The sequence below is a fragment of the Carassius gibelio genome, chromosome B23, assembly GCF_023724105.1.
Source record: "Carassius gibelio isolate Cgi1373 ecotype wild population from Czech Republic chromosome B23, carGib1.2-hapl.c, whole genome shotgun sequence".
Lineage (NCBI taxonomy): Eukaryota > Metazoa > Chordata > Actinopteri > Cypriniformes > Cyprinidae > Carassius > Carassius gibelio.
The window spans coordinates 21,654,272-21,677,010 of record NC_068418.1 but is presented as its reverse complement, the minus strand read 5'-3'; the positions used below and the strand labels follow the sequence as shown (position 1 = coordinate 21,677,010).

At 36.4% G+C, this 22,739-nt stretch overlaps 3 protein-coding genes across 4 annotated transcripts; all 3 read right to left on the bottom strand.

Annotated features, from left to right (window-relative positions):
- Positions 1 to 50: 50 nt before the first annotated feature.
- Positions 51 to 17,295, bottom strand: LOC128011720 (homeobox protein Hox-C8a-like). Of its 2 annotated transcripts, XM_052594412.1 has the most exons (3): positions 16,928 to 17,295; positions 3,216 to 3,615; positions 51 to 2,019 (listed from the first exon to the last, which is right to left on the bottom strand). In XM_052594412.1, the coding sequence occupies exons 1-3, from the start codon at positions 16,964 to 16,966 to the stop codon at positions 1,691 to 1,693; spliced, it is 768 nt and encodes a 255-aa protein (XP_052450372.1). In that variant the 5' UTR covers positions 16,967 to 17,295; the 3' UTR covers positions 51 to 1,690. The 2 variants fall into 2 exon arrangements, with proteins under 2 accessions (XP_052450372.1, XP_052450373.1); XM_052594413.1 differs by lacking the exon at positions 16,928 to 17,295 and having other exon boundaries at positions 3,216 to 3,979.
- On the bottom strand, positions 7,236 to 10,183 carry hoxc9a (homeobox C9a). Its single transcript, XM_052594409.1, has 2 exons — positions 9,188 to 10,183; positions 7,236 to 8,061 (listed from the first exon to the last, which is right to left on the bottom strand). The coding sequence occupies exons 1-2, from the start codon at positions 9,750 to 9,752 to the stop codon at positions 7,817 to 7,819; spliced, it is 810 nt and encodes a 269-aa protein (XP_052450369.1). The 5' UTR covers positions 9,753 to 10,183; the 3' UTR covers positions 7,236 to 7,816.
- A 137-nt stretch (positions 17,296 to 17,432) lies between the features above and the next one.
- hoxc10a (homeobox C10a) lies at positions 17,433 to 20,787 on the bottom strand. Its single transcript, XM_052594405.1, has 2 exons — positions 19,857 to 20,787; positions 17,433 to 18,208 (listed from the first exon to the last, which is right to left on the bottom strand). Exons 1-2 carry the CDS (start codon positions 20,593 to 20,595, stop codon positions 17,934 to 17,936), a joined length of 1,014 nt encoding a protein of 337 aa, XP_052450365.1. The 5' UTR covers positions 20,596 to 20,787; the 3' UTR covers positions 17,433 to 17,933.
- Positions 20,788 to 22,739: the final 1,952 nt, after the last annotated feature.

Here is a 22,739-nt window from a genome sequence, read left to right as displayed (position 1 = left end):
TCCTTGAAACCCCTAATAATAGCAGTTGACTAGGCTATTTTGTAGTTGCATTGTGTTTTTTTTTTTTTTTTTTGTAATGTGGAGACAAACGTTCATAGCTTGAAGTGTTTGTATGAACATACATTCGAACAAATAATACTCCCAGCGTAGTTTTTAGTTAGAAAAACATGATAATTTTTAATTATTGGCTGCATTTGCCATTTCAGACACTACACAGACATGGAATATAGAGCTACTACAACAAGATTTTGAGTCCTGCATTTGTAGTAGGCTATTTAACATTAATTTAAACGAGAGAAAAAAAATCAGTTTTGGGGTATTTTGTAACTTCAGTGTCTTGTCAACAAGTGGATTAGAGCAACAACATAAAAAAAGAGAGAGAGAGAGACCTTAGAGAATGAGCCATCTTGTTTATTCTTCTGTTGATTTCAACAACAATGGCGTGGACACACACGAATTTGTCTATATTCACACGAGGAACACAAGTAAAACGAGCATATTGATAACAGCAAGATATTACAAGACGTACATGAAGGTTATACTCAGTGCAATTCAAAATCTACGCTATAACACCAGCACGATAAATGACTCTCTTTCCTTAGATAAGGTAGGGTAGTAATTAGCGTGTTTATTCATCTACACATAAATGTGCATTTCCTATAGGCAGTTTAAGTTGTTGGGGGAAATGTCTAAATATTTTCAACAAAGCAGCACGTAGAATAAATTAATAATTCATTCTTTTAGCAAAACTTTGTTTTTAGGTAGTGCCGTACAATCTTTTAAAATAGTTAAGATTGGCTTCGAGCTATTCATGTCTTCCGCAGACTTCGAAGAGCTTTATAATCATAGTAAGTGTTTAAAGGGTAAACTACATAACTTATGTTTAATATACTACAAAACAAGAGTCTATGAAATCTCTAGGTAGAAATGTATATTGCAAATTTCCCATGATTAGGTAGCTTCTTTCGAGATTTTCAAACGATTGCAATCTCTAGTGAGTCCGATAAAATAATCGAAAAATACCAACTGTAACCTCGCCCACTCACATAGAATAACAATAAAGAACAGTTAAGTAATCGATAAAGTATGTAATACAGAATGCATTTTCTACACTTGCCATCCCCTTTCTCCATACCCATGGCACTAGGCTAATTCAATATTGCCATATCGGATTGCAGAAAGTATTTAACGTGTTAAACTGAACACATAATATATTCTTCTGTCAATTTGATTCGTAATTTCAGCATGTTGTGGTCTGATTTTATATACAAGACCAATCGTGACAAGCGGATGCAATTATTTCAGTATTTCAATTGGTTGCATCTGAGTCAATTTTACCCCGAAACATCCTCATCAAGTATCAAATAAATGTTTAATTCAGTTAAATGCTTCTCATGCTGCTTACATTTCGCTAAGTAAAACGATGGGTTATTGTTTTGCGGTTAGTCTGTCTCTTTGAGTAATTTGTCAAATACACAGATCCACTTTTCGCTAATGATAAAAGTCCTCGTGTGTTGGTAAAAAAACGTTTTTCCCCTTTGGGCAGGTTTTAGGGTACTTTTGTATAGAGGGGGATTTTCTCACTTTTTGACCCAACTGTTTGTAATAAAATTGGCGCGTCTTCTCTTTCATTGCCCATTCGCGAGACCTCTTCAATATCTGCCATATAACCATAAAAAAGACCATAAAATCACTCCTTGCTTTCCTCTTTCTCTTCCGTTTCCTTGTCTTCTCCTTCCTCCACCTCGCCGTCCTCGTTGCCCTCTTCTTCGGCCTCTGCCTCTGCCTCAGCCTCAGCCTCTCCTCTCTGGCCCGGAAATTTGTCTTTGTTATTTTCCTTTTTCCACTTCATTCGGCGATTCTGAAACCAGATCTTCACCTGCCGCTCAGTTAAGCTCAGCGCGTGGGACACTTCAATACGGCGCTTGCGTGTGAGGTATGGGTTGAAGAGGAACTCTTTCTCCAGCTCAAGAGTCTGGTAACGGCTGTATGTCTGCCTTCCATTGCGTCTCCCAGGAGCTTTGGAGTGAAACAAAAATATCTGTCAATTACATGTCTTCATTGCCTCCTTCTCTTCCCATTTACATAGGCTATTCTGGGATGCTGTTACAAAACATTAAGGAAACATCTGTTTACATGTGCAAACAAAAATTAATAAACGGTTAGAATTGTTTAAAATTCGAACTTTGTTTCCCCCACAAAATACACACACCTTCACACACACGTCAACCCACAGTGCGCCTTATAGACTTGCACCGGAACATATTCAAATATATCAGTTGTTGGCAGACACTGCAGTTATTTAGGGGCCATATCAAATATGCTTCTATACAGTGGCTTACCTATTAGTAGATCTATGTCACATAATTTGATATTTTCAATAAATGCGCCGCTTCTGTAACTGACTTAGATCTCAGCTTTATTTAAGATCAGCAACGCGCAGAATTTCACTTAACCTGGTGCGCACGCGACACACACACACACACATTCACACACACAAACACAGACAGACAGACAGACAGACAGACAGACAGACACACAGGTTTTCGTAGTATCCGTCAATCAAACAAAATAAATAGATGGAGCACATTTATGTAGGCTACTCATTCAGGTTCATTACGAGTTGGTTTGAAATAAAAGACTGGAATACACTTGACATTAGTAGGTGTAAAAAGTTTTCTTTTAGAAAATAATTTGATTGGCATACTGTTTTTTTTTCCTTCAACAAGAAGGAAACGCAGACCAAAGGAAAAAGTCGAACAATGTCAATTTGAATCAAACAAACTGACAGAAACTTTTTTCCATTAGGCTACTGTTTAACTCTACACATTACAATCACAAATATTTATACTTTCCTTTTAGTCGTTACAAATTTGATAAAACAAGAAAAAATAAGTGGTCATTTCAAACTATGGCGAGAATAATCTGAGTTCGGATAACCATCCAGCGCTGTGTCAACACAGTCATAGCCAATATCAAAACCAATACCTTCGTTCTTACCAATTTTAAATGAGGGTACAGTGAGGTGAACAAACACAAAACGCTGGAATATCTATTACTAAGTACAGTTTCGCAACCTGAAAGGCACAACCCACTTATGTTTTGATATCTGTTTATGAACACTGAACACTACACAATAATAAGACTCTTGACACACTGACGCAGTCACACAGACACAGTAAATGAACAGAATGTGAAATAGTAAGAGCTCTAACCGTGAGGCCGCATCCATGGGAACATGAGGCTCGGAGAGGAGTTCTGACTTAAGTGGCCTTGTCCTTCTCCAGGGTTAGTACTACTGGACGATTTACAGTCTGGGTATTGCGCTAAGCTGGCCTCTTGCTGGGTACCATAAAGCGATTGCCTCGGTAGAGCTTCATATCCATAAAATTTCGTTGCGTCTCCGTGACATGCCAATGCACAAGGGTTCTGTTGATAGCCGGGGTTGGAGATACCTGTGGTTCCGTGATGGAAAAAGTCCTGTACGTGATGCGACGGGTGCTGAAAACCCGGCGCAGCTGCTCCATGTCCGTATACAAGCGTGTGGCTTCGGGCAACGCTCTGTGGAAACCTGCAGTCGTAGTAAGTTGGCTCTAATGTTTCACCGCCTTTGTACTTGGAAAAAAGAGGGTTAACAAAATAAGAGCTCATGTTTATCTAGCATTAAAAAGAGTCAACCTGTTTGAAAAACAAAAATAATTTCCCCTCCCTAGATGGTGGCAACCTATTGTTGCAGTTCCAAATGGCATGCAACGCAGACAGAGCAACCGGAACTAGATGGAGAAATGCTGCCCCTTCGGACAATCTGAGGCAGCTCCCACTTCAGCTCCACTCGCTTAGTCTCTCTCTCTCTTCCTATCAGCCAGCCTTTTCCTTGTGCAGCCTCAAATCATGGCGTGCACGGTGGATGTGTGTTAAGGTTAAAGCTGGCTAGCTCCGACGGCTCAGTCACAAGCTCGTACTTTTTTGCCTCCCACCAGCCACCCCCACTACAATGAGAAGTCCCCCCCCCACCACCCCTTGTCCCCTACACCCCACCCTTTGGCTCCTCATCTTTCCAGGCGTCCACAGGCGTATACCTTGCAGGGGGAAACACAGTTGTCTTCGTGTTTTATTATTATTATTATTATAATTTTTATTATCATTGAATAACATTGGCTGCACGTATTAAATGAAGCAATAATTGAAGTTTTTAATGTCTGCTTTAGAACATAAGCGCAGGTTCCGGCGGCTTCATACTGGTCGTACTGGTCATATTCGACCTGCGGTCACGTTGAAACAAATTGTCTGGCAATTTCATTTATGACATACCTAGGTTTAATTTTCTTTTAAAAGACCATATACGCTCCGACCATTACACATCCATTCTGAAGGTATTTTAAGGTTGTGTATCGAGTCATAACCCAAAGGGTCAACATTTGGCTATTCAAGTTTACGAAGAAATGGCTACAGCGAATTACACAGCATACAAGCTAACTAAACACAAATTACAATATTAATGCCAATGGTAAATATGTAACATTTTAAGCCTTTTATTAATTAATATTATTATTTATTATTGCTGCCGCTGCTGCTGCTGCTATTATTAAAGTTGTGACAATTAACTGTGACGACTACTTTGATTATTTGTGTTAGACTGCTAACACACACACACACACACACACAGAGAGAGAGAAAAGCTGAACACGCAAGGCTCTGTTTGCCTTCCTAAGCCATACTAAAAAGTTGTAAATCTGCCGCACTGACACAATAAAATTGCGCAATAGATGCCTCGTTATTTTACTAGACACATTAATGGCGTGCTGTTTATTTCAGCTTTGCTCATTTAAAGTCCTTCCCAAAATATGAGCATGTGGTTTTGTGTCGTTACTTGACCATTTTTACACTTCGTTGTTAAACGGGAAAGACACACACGGGAAATTTATAGACATCTCACAGTCTATAAAGATGCAGATTCTGGGTCATTGTCTCAGTTATAGGAACATAGCTAGCCTACCATGGCGTATTTTAATTTTTTTGCAACGAAAAAAAAAAAAAAAAAACAATAAAACAGTAATTCTGTACATAATTTTATTCAATAAAAAAACGAATGCGTTTTAGTTAGCTATTGATACAATTATTTTAATCGATTTATTATTGTTGTTATTACATTTAGATTTTATAACAATCATTTATTTACGAATTTAAGTATGTATCACCGTTAGTTTAAATGAACAATTAAACTAAAATGTAAAGGCCCTGATTAAAAATCAATGTCACCTTTAAAATATCAAATATGGGAGTGTTTGTACGCTAGTCAAATAAGTGGCACAGACCAACTTGTCTTCAAAAATAAAAAATAATATCCAAAATAAGTAAATAGCTAAATAAAAAGCATTCCCTGCCACATTGGTAAACAAGATCTCGTATGAAACAAAATTGTACGATTTTCCAGCGCCTTCAGTAAATTATTTCAGCTATATAATGAAGCATTAAAACAGACACGGTGCTTTCTAAAAGCACCTTCGGACAAAACAAAAGAAAGACGGAGTATGATATGCATCACTGCAACATTCAAACATAAAAACTACTTGTAAAAAATAATAAAGCAAACAATTTTTTCAGGAATATGACAAAGATGGTGTGAGTGTAAAGTTTATCACTTACATTTGTTTTTTAAAGCCAAAATTGTGATTAATAACAGAGAAGGCCATTCTTTCAGCACTCTTTTTGTAGCACACTCCTAGGCTTTAGCGGCCCAGAATGCGCTAACTGTGAGTCAATAGCGCCATCTAGTGTGCTTTGGTGTAACTTTCACAAATGATCATTGACTGGAGGCCAAGGCCACACACCATTCGTAAGGCAAAACAGTTATCCCAATAAATTAAGACAATGACAGAAAGCCTTTTTGAATGCACCTTTATAGGAAACTTTGAATGTGAAAACACATAACACTTTTAGCAGTGCCGAATACACGATTTAAAGGTTTCAGCACCAGTATGGACACTGTAAATTAGCTTTACAAACGTGTTAAGTGAAAACTAAGCTTTTTCGGTTTAGCTTCGTTTAAAGTCTTGGAGTGACTTCTTGTGGTGTTGGTGGATTGCTTTTGCTTCTAGTTAGCCCTAAGGACTAAACGGCTTTGCAGAGCTCTTTGAGAGGGTCCACCACCAACGTCCATTAAACCATAAAGTAATTTAGCCCAGACGTCTAGCCAGTTAGCCAGGTTGGCTTTGTTCGTCTGCATCTGAGACAAACACCATCAAGCTCCAAAGGGGTTGTAAAACTAGCATTTTTGTTCTGGGGCGGAAACGTGGTCGATCGGTCTTTTTGAAAAAGCCGCATCCTGTTCGTATTGTTTAGGCCCACAAAAAGGCAATTTCAACCCAGTGTAAGGCTGGTGCTTAATATATGAACTTTAATTATCTATAGCAAAGATGCTACTCGTATAAATAAGTGCAAAAATATCAACATCAGGCGATTTTAAGATTACGCATGATGAAGTTGCCGTGGTGACTTGAAGAGTTTAGTCATAAATAAAAACACAAATTTCCCCACAGGCCTCTTTAAAATAATTTAGGTTCAAACAGGCCAACCAACTGGCGGATCCATGGCCTTCAAACCTCTTTCATTTCACGAAGCCCCTCGGTCTAATTAAAGCAAGCCATTATTGTTGTAGTTAATGTTTTTGATTTATTTTGAATTTATTTATTTGCTCAAGGTTGTTGACATTTTTTTAAATAATTTATGCATTTTGTGGCTCTGACATATCGGTATACCACAGATTTAAACAGCGGTTTACTTGCTACTTTTTTCCCCTTTGAAAAGTGTCATATTAATCCACATAAACCTCTAGTTACAAACAACAATAATAATGATCTATTTATGCGTTGCATTTAAATGTCAACATAAAATAAAATCCAATTTAAAATGAGGAAAAAGGGTTTCAGTGCTTGGAAACTGGCTTGCAATTAAATACCAAAATATATAAATAAATAAGGCGCGGGAATGAGTGAGGCCTACCGCATGTGTTTCGGTATTTGACCTTTGTGAGATGTGCATATTTGATATTTCGACGGCCACACCAACAACCTCTTTACAATGGCCTTGCCATCGTGCACTTTACTCCAGCCTCGATATTTTCCACATGAGAACATTGTATGTGTAGGCCAGATGCTATATGCTATTACTGGATAGCACACATTTAACTCGTACTTGAAAATGCCTTCCTTGTGCGTCCAAATAAATGGAATGAGACACAAAAGTCATATTAACATGGTTGTATATATTTGGATATATCTACAATCTATGATGAAACTCATTTACATTTTAAAGAATGTAAAATACACAAACAGGTACATCAGAAACAAACTAAGCACATCGACGCAAACACGTATATTTTGTTTAACTACAGAATTGTTACCCTTTATAAAATATTCAGCTTTTTTAAAACCTCCTACAAATAATGGAAGCATAGAAAAGAAACAACAACGTAGATAGCATAAATTAGGAATTTGAAAATAAAGTAGTTCAAGTATTTTCTCTCTGAGACTTCGGGGCAGCCTCTCTGCAGAGTCCACTTTTATTTGTATTTGTGAGTAAATAAATGTTATGTAAATCCAAATTGCGTATGGTATTAATATGAATTACGTCAGGATGGTAAAATTACACTTACATCAAATCATACTTATATCATCACGTTTTGAAGGACTTCCATGTAGGATAGCCTTTTTATTTTCTCTGTTGTTGTTGTGGGCCGGAGGTGCAAATGTTAAGACTCATAACGATACTAAATGATGATTTTCCTTCAGTCTTTTTCTGATGAGTGACTTTTGATCTATTTTTCTTTACTGTCGTTTTTTTCTTTGTTCATTTTCTTCATCTTCATCCGTCGGTTCTGGAACCAGATTTTGACTTGTCTCTCCGTCAGGTTCAGCACCCTTGCTACCTCATATCGCCGGTCTCTTGTGAGGTACATATTGAATAAAAATTCCTTTTCGAGTTCGAGAGTTTGATACTTGGTGTATGGACAACGCTTCTTTCGAGTAGAGCGTGCATGGATCCAGTTTGCCACAGGATTATCTGAAAAACAATGTATAAAAAGTCTGATTAGGTGCTGCTGTGTAAACAAACACTACCCAAAATAGACGACTGTTGCATTTTACTGGATTATAGATCCAAGTTATTGCTTTCTTGCTCATGGCAGCCGTCTGTATAAAGCTCTATCTCTCTCTCTCTCTCTCTCTCTCTCTCTCTCTCTCTCTCTCTCTCTCTGTTTAAACTCTATTTAAACTAACAACACTTCTCATTTTTGAAAAGTCTTCAATTAAATGTGCAGGTTTAATACGGTAAATATCATGAAATTTCATAGGTCACCCTATATCTGTCTATTTTAAATAGCTTTGCAAACTCTTAGAGAGAAATGGCGCTGTAAACTGGTGAATGTACCTATTTGCTTTATAGGCCCATAAAAAAAAAAGCAAAGGCTTGAGACTCAAGCCTTCACAAGTCTACGCTCAAAGTTCTGCTATGCAGTGAATGCACTGTGAACATTCCACGTGCTGTTTTTTGATGTAAATGATACGTTTCATTTATATGTAAATTATATTTAATATAACCGTTCAAAACAACAGCTCTCGTTTTTACATTTTTAATTTGACATTTCAGTAGTTATGTTGTAATACAGTCCGCGACAAGTAGCCTATAATTCAAAAGCAATTGGGTATTTATAGGTTATAATAAACAGATCACACTTGATACCTAAAATTATCTATCTAAATACTTAATTTGAAATGTTAATAAGCATCCTCACTTTAAAACCGCATGTATTGCCACTGAGCCAAATGCAGGCAAAATGTAGTCTATTCATAAATTAAATAAAGCACAGTTATATACGTATATCGTGCAAAAAAAAAATGATAATGATAATGGAACGGCTATTTGTAAACATTACATGCAACCTTCTTTGCCAGACTTGGCTTTTTAGGCGACCATTTTTATAGCTCACAGCCCGTTTTTACAGCCCAATCGTATGGCGTTTGTCATCAATGGATAGCCCCAAAGCAGACTTGAGTCAGCCGAGAACAGCACAGAGGATGAAAGGGTATAGAACTTGGTTTTACGACGGGCAACAGCTAACCACCAAGCGAACGCAATAAACTAGGAACCATCCCATTCTCGGTTGTAAACAAGAATAGCTCTAACTTACTCGGGTCTAATTCAGCCTTGTCTTTGTGCTTCCCGGAAGACAGACTCTCCGTCTCAGGCGATGGTGTATTCTGCTGCTTTTCCCGAATGTCGACGGCAGAGCAGTAAATGTAATCCGTGTAAGTGCGTCCGTTCGAGCCCAAACAGTCTCCAGCACGGGGATCCTGGAAGGTGTCGGGCTTCAGCCCGTAGTGCCTGCTGTTCCCTGCATATCCTGGAAAAGACACGGTACCGGGGATAGGCTCCAGCCAAGAGCGAACGTACCTTGAGTCTGTGCCTAGGTGAGGTTGGTGAGTGTATGGATGGTAAACCACTGACGACTGGGAGTGAACAGGGGCCCATGAGGTAGTAAAGACTGGTGGTTTCGGGGCAAAGCTGCAAGACGGGTAATCCGCGCATTCCGGGACCAGGGGCGTCGGGCGTGAGCTGGAGGAAATCGGACCAGTGGCTGTGAAACGACTCGCTAGAACATCCTCGCTCTCATGGTTGATCAAGGAATCCACATAATAATTACTTATGGGACCCGTAGCCGACATGGCGATGTTTCCCTTCTCTTTTACATGCATCCGATTATTATATGGAGTGTATGTGTACTTTTTTATCTGACCGTAGAACAATCAAGACAGGTAATTATTTCAGAAAGCTTCTCCAGCTGGGATTGGACGCCTATAGAACACGTGATTGCATTTACCCCCTGAAAAACTGCACAGCAGATCAATGCGCGCGTTCTCCTGGAACAGCAATGCACTTCGAGCTTGCAGTAGGTTGCTTAATACTAATGTTGTCTCTTTTTTTGGGTGGGGTGGGGGGTGTTTGAGCCTTAATATATGAAGATGGTGTGTTTCTAGTATATTGTGATGCAACTAATTAAGGTAAATAGTTACTTGTAGCCTTACGAAGCAGCAGAGAGTGTGTGTTAACGATCTTAAAAAGGGCACTATTTGTTGGTGTAATCAATCTCTGTCGAGAGAATGCTACTGTGCTGTGGCTAGCCTTGTGCACATCCCTCACTGCACAATGTTATTTATTAAAACAGTTAGAAAAAAGAAACTGTTATAATATTTCTTTATCAGTTTCACAATTAATTTATATGTAATTGGAGAGGACCCAATGGAATGATTTTGACAAATATACGGCTCTTGTGTTGTCTAGTGGGTTGCTTTTACGCACTGAAGTCCTATTTTCCACGAGTTTCAAATAAATACAATTGGGATATCCCTCATAAAATGGAGTTTAAAAAAAATCGGGGAGGTGGGAATAGTAAGACGCCTGAAAACGCACCACAACCGCGGCTAGATTCGTCAAGTGCTCGTGCTTTTATGTCCTTCAATAAATTTTACGAGGACCATTTGATTGTTCATAAACGTGTCGTTAATAAAACTGCAGTTGATCCTGATATAACATAAAACCAACACTACGCTTGTGAAAGAATTCTCATCAAACCTTTGTCCCATGCTAGAAAACAGACGATTGACTGTTCGCATAGCTCTTAAAATTGTATGAGATAAAGCTAGGAAAAGGCGTTGTTAACTTTTTAGCAATTTTACTTTAGATATTTTTGAAAATGCATCTGCATGACACAGTCTACACAAGTTTTGTAAATTATTTGTACTTCCTGTTCCTTTGCATTTATGCAATTTGTCATTTTTGCCATTCTATCGAACTTATTTCCAATTGTTTTAATACGAGACACAGAGCCTAATCTTGTTAACTGAAAATAAAATTATATTAAACTACTAATTTCATATTTAAATTATTAATAGTGGCTCGCACATTAAAAAAAATATCCTACAAAATCTATTAAAATAGGCTAATTTAATGTCATGCCGTCGTTTAAAAAATGACATCGCTTGAACATTTTTCAGTAGCCTATATGTGACAATACGTAACATTTTTCTTCCAAGCGTATTGCGACATTTGAAAATCAGTTTTTTGGTCTGCAGTCATTGTCAGTGTTAGGCCCAGTATGAAATCGTCCACATGAGGTCAGGCTTTTTTTCCCGTCCTGTTTTCCGTGGGAACATGCAGACTTTACCAAAATATAGACACACCAAATAACAATACGTGGGCAGTTCAGACTCTTAATATTACATTTGTACGACAAAAAGTTATTAAAACGGTTACAATGGTATATTAGTTAAATAATTTACAGAGACTAGACTCAAAGTATAAGTGCTATTACTCCTCTCAGTAAAATATCTTGTTACACAGCTAATTAAAGTTTTTGATTCAGGAAAACAACTCAACTATATTTGTGCTTTTATGCCGTTTCATTAACCCCTTATGTGTTTTAAAGCAAGGCGTGACTACTTTTTGATGTGGCGTGGAACTGATTTCTCCTTGTAATATACGCCGAAGCAATATAATTTAGAATCTCGGAACAAAGTGAAAACTACATCTAAATCTAACTAAAGATTTAGAAAACTAAATCTTATCTCATAGTATAAATAATTGAAAGATTTGGTGGGAGGCTGTGGCATATTGTGGGGATCAATGCATCTAATCAAATTGTTATAATAACTGTGGCATATACAGAACAAACATATATAATATGTTTATTGTTACACATTCCTCAGAAACATCTATACATAACTGTAACTGTAAAAAAAAAAAAAAAAAACTTGGGTTAATTGCAACTAAAGAGCCTTTATCTTTGCTTTTCCGAGGGCGTGGTACCTTGATACTAAAGTTGTTTGCATCATCACTGTTTTTCAATTATGTTTATTTTTTTATTGTGTTCTAATGTTGTCCATATTTACATGATATATGTACAAATGCAATTTGTTTGATGATATCATGTTGTTATGAAATGAACGACGCATTATAAAAAATAAAACCTATGTTCAATTATTTGACTGTTCTCATGCTTGTCTTTGAAAATTCTAACTAAAATTGTAATCTTCGTCCAGCCTCATTTAAAATGTCATTTTTGTGTGGTAAAAATGAACTATATTGAGATTACATTTCATCTAATTCGGTGACTAGCAAGGATATTTTTCACACCTGACATAAACTGTTATAGACAGAAAGGCAATATTGTAGTCAGTCCCTCGAACAGGGCAGATGAAATGTATAATTCGCTATGTGGTCTCATTCATTTAGGATAACGATCTTGTGCTTAAACTGTACAAATCTGTGGAATATAATATTCGCTGCAGTCTTGGCAGATAAGCTGTGCGGGTGACTCAGGATAAAAATGAGACAGCGGTGCACACTGAACATTTACGAGTGCACTAGTGCGAGCTCACTGTTCTGTCCATCTCAACATTTAGCTTTTAGAACATCACACGGGTTATACACATTAGCCTATAACAGACTACATACACACACACACACACACACACACACACACACACATATATATATATATATATATATATATATATATATATACACACACACACAGAGATTAACATGTACGTATCATATCTAAAACACAGCACTTTCTTCTGTCTGGCTACGGTACAAAGAGCTGCTTATTCACCCATGAGCCCTCTAATGCATTTCGTAGTCTCGTGTGACTGTAATAAACAATGGAGTTTTATATTATAGCTACACATACCCTTTTTCTTGTATAAGCATAATTGAATCCTTCAAATGGGTTTTAAGTTGTCATAAAGAAACATCAGAGTACTTTCCATTCTAAGACAACAACAGCATGGCAGTATCATTGCTAATGCACTTTGATTTACGGGAATATATCAACATTAATCTCCAGCGTCTGTTATATAAAGTTAGGCTACTCTTTGATCGACTTCAGTATTTGCTTTAATACTGATCTTTATAGTTAAAAAAAGAAGGAAAGAAAAATAAATCTAAAAACAAGGAGCAGGTTAAAATTATTATTTTCTTCAATATGTTTTTTTTTTCTTAATTCATTTTAAGCAATGGCATTTTTATTTATTTTTTTTGCTTCGAAGTATGAGGAATGTTGCATTTTACTAGCGCCTAAAAAGACAATACGGTGTTAAAAGACATGTCGTACTGTGCATCAATCCAGAATACTGGACTCCAAAATCATTCCAAAAACCTAATTATGTTTGTTATGTTTTATATGTTATACATATAAGGTCCTGTTCTATACCACGTTTTATATTTTATTGTACTTTATAAAAAATAGCTTGCAGTGTGCCATGGTCAACATGAACATTATAATGCTCTATACCGTTTCCTTTAAAGCATTCTGCTGAACATAGTATATTAAAACAAACATTTCTGTTTTTAGCAAATTTGAAATATTGATTTCATATCTTTACTTAAAAGAAACGATATAAATTTGTTGTCTTTTTAGTATTTTGTGCTTAGATGTCTTTGTAGCCTATTTATTTACGGAGTGAAAAAAAAAATGTTCAGAGTTCAGTTATATTGTTAAAGACAGTCTCATATTATTGCATGTGGCCTTGGGCGACATAAACAGAAATACAGCAACAGCGCAAAGATTCAACCTTTCAGTCAAACAAGTAAGCTGAATTAACATAGCCTAATCAGTTACTTGTCATGTCCAAGTAAAGACACCAAGATAAAATAATAATAATAATAATAATAATAATAATAATAATAATAATAATAATAATAATAATAACAGTAATAATAATACATATTATTACATGGAATTCATACATGGTGTTGAAAAGCAGCACTGAACAGATGACAGAGTAAAAAAAAAAAACATAATAGCAAATTTTGTTTTGCTTTAGATAAGAAACCCTTTTCATTTAGGTCTCGCTGCAATCAAACGTAGTTCCATACAAATGCATAAACTAAATTAAGTGTAAATGGAGAGTAAAATGTGTTCAAGCATGAACGCCATATAGGTGCATAACAAAACGTGATTAATCTGAAAAGATTAATTCGTTTAAAATAACCATGTGTGCTTAAAACTGCCTTCAGGTTTGTTCACTAAAAATACAAAGTGAAATAGTGAAGCAAAAGAGCTGAAATTAAAGAAGAAGAAAAAAAAGATCTTGCCAAATCTAAAGTCAAATTATCCTCATTCAAAGCCACTGAATACTAACCAGCAATGATAATCTGTGTTATATTATCGTCCAGTGTCTGATAATGAACATCTATTTTAATGCTTACATATAAAGGTCTGCACCAAATCGGCCATTGCTAATGCTACTACAGATAGGCCTAATGCCCACACTTTGGAAATAGTAGCCTTCTCTATACTTCCGAACACAAGCAATCATTTTAACTTTATATATATATATATATATATATATATATATATATATATATATATATATATATATATATATATATATATAAATACACACACACACACACACACACACACTAAACAGATGTGCACCAATCCTTAGGCTACTTGAGGATATTGCCGCTATATCCGCGTGCAAGGCGGCAGAGTCCTGTGGGGCTATTACGCGTGCTGTAAACTCTTTGTTGGTGACGCATTCCAGAGGAGAACCCCATTCACTCAACTGAATGAAAATGACTTTGGATTCCAGACTGTCTCCTCCCGTCGCAAAACAACTGAAGGGAGGGGAGAGGGTTAAGAAAACAAGCATATATGGTTAAATCCAAAGACTACTCTCCCAGGGGAAAAAAGTTGCTGATGAGAACCCTTACAATAACTTTATCAATAACAATACCTTAATTAAATTAGCTTATACTTTCCACATATTATACAGCTAATATGGCTTTAGAAGGCACTGTTGTCTCCTTACTACTGTACAGTACACATCTAGACTGATTTATATATATATATATAGAGAGAGAGAGAGAGAGAGAGAGAGAGAAATTTAACTTTAAAAATCAGAAGTCACATGTTCTGCAGTGCACTTAACTAATCAACAAACAAATGAAACAAAATAAACAAATGCACTATACCTAGAACAAAAATCACTATAACTATAACAAAAAAATTGTGTTCCCAATCTCTGCTTTTCTGTATAAGTACTAAAAGTTATTACTAATTAATAGATTTAAGTGTATAAAGGACTGTTAGAATTTATAATAATTTAACATACTTAGTAAAAATTACAGAAGAAGAAAAAACTGTGTAAATAAAATTATCTAAAGCTAAAGCGTTTCAAGTCGACATTATTATGTTGATATTAAGAATATTTTATGGAATAAGTATACATTAGGTTACACTAACGAATTTTTCAAAGGTCTGATCTCCCCGAGGAAGCCACACAGGTTCACTGTTTACAGTTTACAGAAGCTACAGGTCAAACATTTTCATAGCCACAGTAAGTCTGTTGTTGCAAAGCCTTTTTTATAATGTGGTTTTGCATGTGCTGTTACTACTAACCACTGCTACTGTTCATGTTGCTCTTATGCAAATATAATTAGTGTCTAAACGGCCTTTTACAAATGCAGTTTTTACTATTTAAACCTGACTGTTTACAGGTAAAAAAAAAGTGTGTGGTTGGCCCACGTGAATAAAACGTAGTGTAGCACTTGAAAATAAAACATGAAGAGCTTAATTTTGTATTTGTCAGGCAAGGTTTCTAAGAGTAGCCTACAAAATCAAGATCAATGTATAGTTTCATACACACGCAAACGCATATAGATGAACAGCGTATTAATTAATTATATATATATATATATATATATATATATATATATATATATATATATATATATATATATATATATATATATATATATTCAGTTTTCATAACCGTCCGTGAGTCCTTCACTTATTTATATATATTTTTTTTTTTTTTTTTTTTTTTTAGAAAGTGCAATTTCTTGCTACCACCTCAGTCACTTTCATTTCTCATGATAAAAAGGTGGCTAAAAAACTGTAATAAAAGAATGAGCCATAACAAGGAACGGGCTAAATTTGCCCCATGATGTTAACAGTCCTTTCTCCCTCTGAGAGTCTAAATTCTCTTTTACAGCCCGACACATAAAGGCGAGCAAAGGAGAAAAAGAGCCCGCTGTGGCTATAATCGTTCAGTTCATTTACAATGCCATTTGCGGAAACTTCATTGCACAGGGTGTAATTTAACGGCAATTGTCGCCCTTGATGAAGACGAACTGACGTAATCAAGGCAGTTTCTTGTTGTCGAGCCAGGAAGCCAATCCCAACAACATGAAACTACCTAAACCACGCACCAGCCGCGCGTAACGGCGTTATCCACAGGATGAGTCAAACAACAAACTCTGCACAGATAAGTAAGGATTTTATTCCATTCCTCAGAGTCTCGAGCGTAAATTTAACCAAACATCTTGTGTGATAGTTCTATTATAATAGATAGTTCTGTTATGCCTGAAAGGCCAAAGCTTTGGGTAGGTCGGAGAACTGACACCAAATTGAACAACAATTGACTCTTCTATCAACCAGCATTGCTATTTTCAACACAAAAATGTCTACGATTCAGTGAAACAAATTAGTAGCATGCAAATGAGTATAGACCTTCAACAAGAATTACAGTCAAACGTGTTTTCTGTGGCGTTTTGCAGACCAGGAAAGTAATCAAATAAAAAAAATGTAGTTAAAAGAGAATAATTGTCATCCAGTGGGACTGCAAATAGCTGATGTTTATTTATAACAGATGTCAGTGTAAGATGATCTCTACAACTTTAACTTGGAAGATGGGGCGCAATTACCACAACACTCTCTTATCGACAACTGTCAGAAGCACAAGTCCACATCTCAAGAAATGCGTTCAAATCAAAGCTGTTATCCATGTCAGTGCTTGAGGGTATCCAGAACAGCCTCCCTCGAGCTCAATCGATAAAAAGAAGGAAAACGTTATCCTACCTTGAACGTTCTGCACACGGTCTGATTAACGCAGCTCATAGGATCCACTCATTCATTCACCGTCGCTGTATAGGTCGTTCATTCTTCCGTGTTCAGTCCATCTTATCAAAGCGTTCCATTACTCCATAATGAAAGGTTCCTGGTTCCAAAACAGCCAGGCAGACCGCTGAGCGCGTCAGTGAGGCCAGCACATTGCAGTTCCGAGTATGTGAATTAGCCCTCCTCCACTCACCTTTTAATGCATCTTTACTGCAGCAGCACATTATATTTGCAGATCATAAAATCCACCCCCAGCGCTTTCCAGGACCGTCATGACATTACAATTTTATGACCTTGACTTACTGTGGTCACCTGGATAATATTTAAATCAACGTTATGGGTCTCCCACTCATACTGAAAGTGATATGCACTTTCTCCTTCTGCCCCTCTTCCCTGTCTTCAACCAAAGTTTCTCTGTTAACAGAATACAGAAGAAAATATGCAAGGGGAAGGACATACCAGGACATTATAGTTTCCCACCCCCTGTTTTATTTATCAGCCTCTCGAGTTAAACATCAAATTGACAAATACACGTCAAAGAACAAAGCATGCAATATACAGAGGGCGCATTGTAGGACAAGCGCACTGACAGCAAACAAACTAATCTAAGACATCGAATGGACATCTTGTTTTTTAAATTACAAATCTGCCACGAATATTTGCACCAAGCATTCTTTTCTTACTCTACTGGCATAATTACAATTATTATTTTGGTCTGTTCAACAATGATAAATTAGGCTTAGATATAAACTAGATATTGTTTGCAGGATCTGTCAAGTCCCTTTGCATTAAAAGTCACGGGCCAGTGCCTTGCTATTCTGTATTTGTATGTGTGCGTGAGTCTGTGAATGCAAAAGGAGAAATCAGAAAAAAAAGAGAGATTAAATAGGTAATAGAGAGGGGCTGAGCGTGGGAAACGAGAGATAGAATGTAATTTCTTATTTCTTCCTTTGTCTGTTTTAAGCGCTCAGTTGAAACTATAGCCGGTTATCTCTCGGACGCGACTTTCTCTGTTCAGCTTCTTTAGCTTCATCCTTCTGTTTTGGAACCAGATCTTGACCTGTCTGTCTGTGAGGTTGATACTCTTGCTGATCTCCAGACGGCGCTCTCGAGTCAAGTACATGTTGAACAAGAACTCCTTCTCTAGCTCAAGTGTCTGATGCTTTGTGTAAGGACACCTCTTCTTTCGTCCACTTTTCGCTTTTAGCCAGTTCCCCGTGTTTTTTTCCAATTTAGCCTCATCTGCAGAAGTAAACAAGAGAGGGAGAAAACTGTTATACCGGAGTATGATTGCAAGATAGAACTGACTTTGACGCTACAAATGCACGCTTGATTAAATTATTTAGTTTCTTCTACACAAAATATGAATATACTTTTTGTTGTTGTTGTTAATCAGAATAAACATTATGTCGAATTTATTGCACTTAAGAGTCTACTTGATCTAACGGTTTAATTTAAAAAATGCCCTTATTAGCAATATGCAGCGATACCGATTCCCCCATTTTGCTCATTTAATTTATGTGTTTAAAGTAATATATAATGTTTACGCATTTTCAATTATTATCTGCACATGTATCGTTGTACAGAAAAAAAAAAAAAAGAAAAGAAAAGAAATCCGTCCAATTTCACAATTTTAATTGTGTAATTTTAGTCTCTATTGGTACTCGGCCTGGAAATTGAAACCTCCTCAACCAAAATAGAAAAAAAAATTCTTAAACTAAATAATGATTAATATGCAAATAACATAAAGCCATATAAAACATTCATGTTTGGCTAATTTGTCATGTTAAATTAACAAAACATCAGCCAAGACTTGAAAACAAAAGACGCAACTGTTCCAAATGAAACAACCTGCGTGTTAATACTGCAGATTTCAGAAAATGTCATACTTGAAAATGAAATTAGAATGATACATTATAAAAGACAGAATTTAACTACATGTGTGAGCATAATAGAGCTTAGTAAGCTAAATAAAGACGTAAGAATTGTTTGTCGTATGCCTCAGTTATATCAGTAACACATTTAGTAAACCACAGGTATTTATTTAATTATTTTAGGACCACACACTGATTTCAAATTTCCTTTATAAGATTTGAATGGAATGGTTTACATTTTAGAACAAGCGATTACGAAAACAAATTTACAATATAAGCGCAAAAATGCCTTATTAATTAAATGTTTTAATTTAAATAACTTTATTTAGGCTATTTAAACGCCAATTGTTTTTTTCGTTCATTGTCTACAAAATTCTACACAAAAATTTACCAAAACCATCTAATAATTATACAAACTAATGGAATTTCTCATTATTAATTTGAACCTGTATGAAAAAATTAACAAAACAAAATACTTTGAATTACATACATTTACATGCATTTGTGCGGGGGATGCGGTGAAGACGTCATTTTTATTTCCCTATAGCGGGTATAACTGTGCCTGTAAACAACCAACTGGAGTGCAATAAAAAATCTAATTTAATAGAATTTAACGTCTACTGTTTGTTTTGTTATACTTGCGTGGATGTGTAAGAGCGCACTATACCACAGCGCGTATGGTGATCCTGTTTATATCAGTGCCAAGACCTATTTTTATTTTGGTAACGGTGTTACACGCTGATTCAATTACAAGTAGTCATGATATTGTTTAATTTACTCCAGTTCTGTAATAACAGACGAACAGCCCATGTGGGCCTGTAAGACAGTTATGATGCACACTGGGCCCGAACATTGGTCGGTGCAACAAGGTCCTCTATTTTGATGGGAACTTGGATGTCATTTCCCATGTTGTTGCCTGCATAGAAGGGAGCGCGCTATTATTGTGTGTGTGTGTTTGTGGTAGTAGTAGTAGTAGTAGCCTAATAGAGGCAGAGAGAGAATGAATTAGTTTTCACCTTTCAATTCGCTCTCGGAATCATCTGTACAACTGTCTGTTTTTGAGACACTCTCCTCTTTTCTAGTCTGTCTCTGATCCATGTCGTCTTCCTGCGTATTCCCTCCCTTGTCTTCTGGGTCCTGCCTTGCTTTGCTGCTTTTGACACAGGAATCTGCTGCTAGTGCTTCAACAGGCGTGGATATTCTGGCTATTGGGTTAAAGTCCGAGCCGAACTCATCTCCATGGTGGCCCCTCTCACTGGCGTACACCTGGCTCCGTCGGAAATACTCGGGGGTGGAGACGGCGCTTTGATTCGGGTGGCTGTTATTGTCTCCCAGACGGATGTAGGTGGATTTCTCGGCGGACTCCTTAGCGCTGTCGATATCAGACTGGTAAAGACAAGGAATCGCTTCCTCTTTCACATTACTGACTGGAAACGAGCATGGGTGCAAAGGCTGGGCAACAGGTTGTGAGCCTCTGTAAGTTTTAGATCCTGCGATCCAAGTGTCCCGCTGCGACAGGTAATGCGAGTGCTGGTAACTGCTGAGATGCATCCCAGTCGGTTGCAGATCGTCCCGTTTGGAGAGAGGGGTACCAACAATGCCAAAACTACCCATCATGGAGCAACCATATTCTGCAGACGTTTGCATATACATTCCAGAGTTAGTGGAATAGCTCTCACCTCTGTAAGGAGACGTTCCTCCCACCAGCGAGTCCATCAGGAATGTGTTGGCTGCCACGTTGTTCGGGCATGACATTTTGCTACTTGACTTGTTTTTCTTTTGATTCAAAACAATCTCCTCTATGCCGATGTGGATAAGGACAGTAGGACGCTGACATCTTTTGGGGGGGCAAAAAATATCAGCAACATAATTATGGATTCAAGGCGCTTTGTCATGTGATTTTCAGACCAATAGGGTTTTGAAAGTGGCCTTGATACGCCAGACCGTCTTGACGTCACTGGGGTCAAGTTGTTGAATTTATGTGGTACAGCATGGAGCAATGGCGCCATCTAGCCGATTTTTACGGGCAAGGAAAGCAACAACAGAACAAAGAACAATCGCTGTCTTCAGATACGTGGCTTATGCGTCTGCAAAAGAAAGAGAGAGGCAAGTAAATTAAACACTTCATGGAAATTATAGAAACTGATTACAAAGGTAATCCAAATAAGCAATGCTTTACACTTTTATAAGAATAAATGTAGGCTATGTATTTAAAGTGGACCTGCGATTTTATAGATTAGGGACGATGTAGACACATTCTGTCTATTTTCCTCTCACGACACACTATTAAATCAGTTTTTAGTTAATATCGCTCTATTGCAGATTCCATTAGTGGATCAATTACAAATGTTTGTATTAAATATATTGTACATTGCTGCTTTGCTTTATTTGTCTTTGTACAATAAGATTATTATGTATTATGTTTTTCCTATCTTTTTCTGCATAATAAACTGACGTGCTGGAATTTTAAAATATATAGGAAAAACACATAAGAAGAGAAAGGTTTATATATTTTCTCCAAACTGAAAGAACTGTTTTTTTGTTGTTATTTTTGATTGTCCATATATTATCAAGAAAAACATTTTAGTTGCGTTTGCAGCTGTTTATAAATGCATGAAAAGCAAAATTAATCCTTTAAAATAAACTTTAAAATAATTCAAAGTGAATTACATGCAATTACGTATTCCATAGCCTACACTTTATTTTATTTGTTGTTAGCGTTTCCTTTGTGAGTGTTTAGTATACAGATAGTATGTAGAATTTTATCATACCTTTTTGATTTTTATATATATATATATATATATATATATATATATATATATATATATATATATATATATATATATATATATATATATACCCGGTTGCGTGTGAAACAATTTGCATTAGGAAGTTTTCGTCAAACAGATGGAATTTTTTTCTGGTTACTACGGTATTTCCTTTTATGCGCACTACATAAATGTGGTTTTCGATTTTAATACAGATTTCAAAATTGTGAAAGGTAAAATAACACGCTTCGTCTTCAACAGTTTCTTATTATGCAGTTTTACCAAGTTGCATCGCTAGATTAATGACAGTACACAATGTACTATAGGAAAAAACGTAGCCTAAAGCTTAACGTATTTTCATGTTCTATGCAGGTCATTTTTGCTATTGTTTACAACAATTTATATAATTTGTGTTCTTGTTACCCCTTGGACTTGAATGATCTTTTCTGTGTTTGCTGGCCAATGCATTTCTCAACGGGGTCAGCGCCTGTGTCCCAGCTTGAGACATGGGGGATTGTTTTGATTGGTCAGTTCTCTTGTCACTCAGCATTTTAGAACAAACAAATACACTTTCATGACAGAATATGAACATATACTTTGATGTTTTAGATCTAATCCACACACTTTTTATTCAGTACGTTGTATGCTTTGTAGTGCACACCAATATTTTAATTGTATGTTTTATTATTAAATGCACAAGTTAATAATATAAATGTGAAATGCATATTATTAAAAGGGGCTATTTTTGAAAAAAAAAAAAGTGTTTATCAAAGTGCGTGTGTCTATGTATGTATGTATCTATCTATCTATCTATACACACACACACACACACACACACACTATATGTTCTTTATAATATTGTTTAGATAGAAAATGCATCTCATTTGAAATTCTCTTAACAATCTGTAGCGTCCAACGAAATAATGTAGATATCAGGACTACGTTGAATAGAAACCAGACATATAAACAACAAACATGCTTAAGCGTCTTAATTCATTACAGGTAAAGTTCTCCATCTACAATGGCACAGCCTTTCCAGATGTGAGTACAAGGAAAATGTATTTCAAAAATATATTTACATATTTAAATTGCTGTAAACATTGTTCACTGTGATATCATGTTCTACTGTCT

Coding starts and splice junctions, on each gene's coding strand:
- hoxc9a (XM_052594409.1), bottom strand. CDS start 9,752: ATGCATGTAAAAGAGAAGGGAAACATCGCCATGTCGGCTACGGGTCCC. Junction 8,062..9,187: donor CAAGGCTGAATTAGACCCGA/GTAAGTTAGAGC, acceptor ATTGTTTTTCAG/ATAATCCTGTGGCAAACTGG.
- LOC128011720 (XM_052594412.1), bottom strand. CDS start 16,966: ATGAGCTGCGTTAATCAGACCGTGTGCAGAACGTTCAAG. Junction 3,616..16,927: donor CCGTGTGCAGAACGTTCAAG/GTAGGATAACGT, acceptor CTTTTTTCCAAG/TACAAAGGCGGTGAAACATT. Junction 2,020..3,215: donor CCCATGGATGCGGCCTCACG/GTTAGAGCTCTT, acceptor TTCACTCCAAAG/CTCCTGGGAGACGCAATGGA.
- hoxc10a (XM_052594405.1), bottom strand. CDS start 20,595: ATGTCATGCCCGAACAACGTGGCAGCCAACACATTCCTGATGGACTCG. Junction 18,209..19,856: donor TTCCGAGAGCGAATTGAAAG/GTGAAAACTAAT, acceptor TTACTTCTGCAG/ATGAGGCTAAATTGGAAAAA.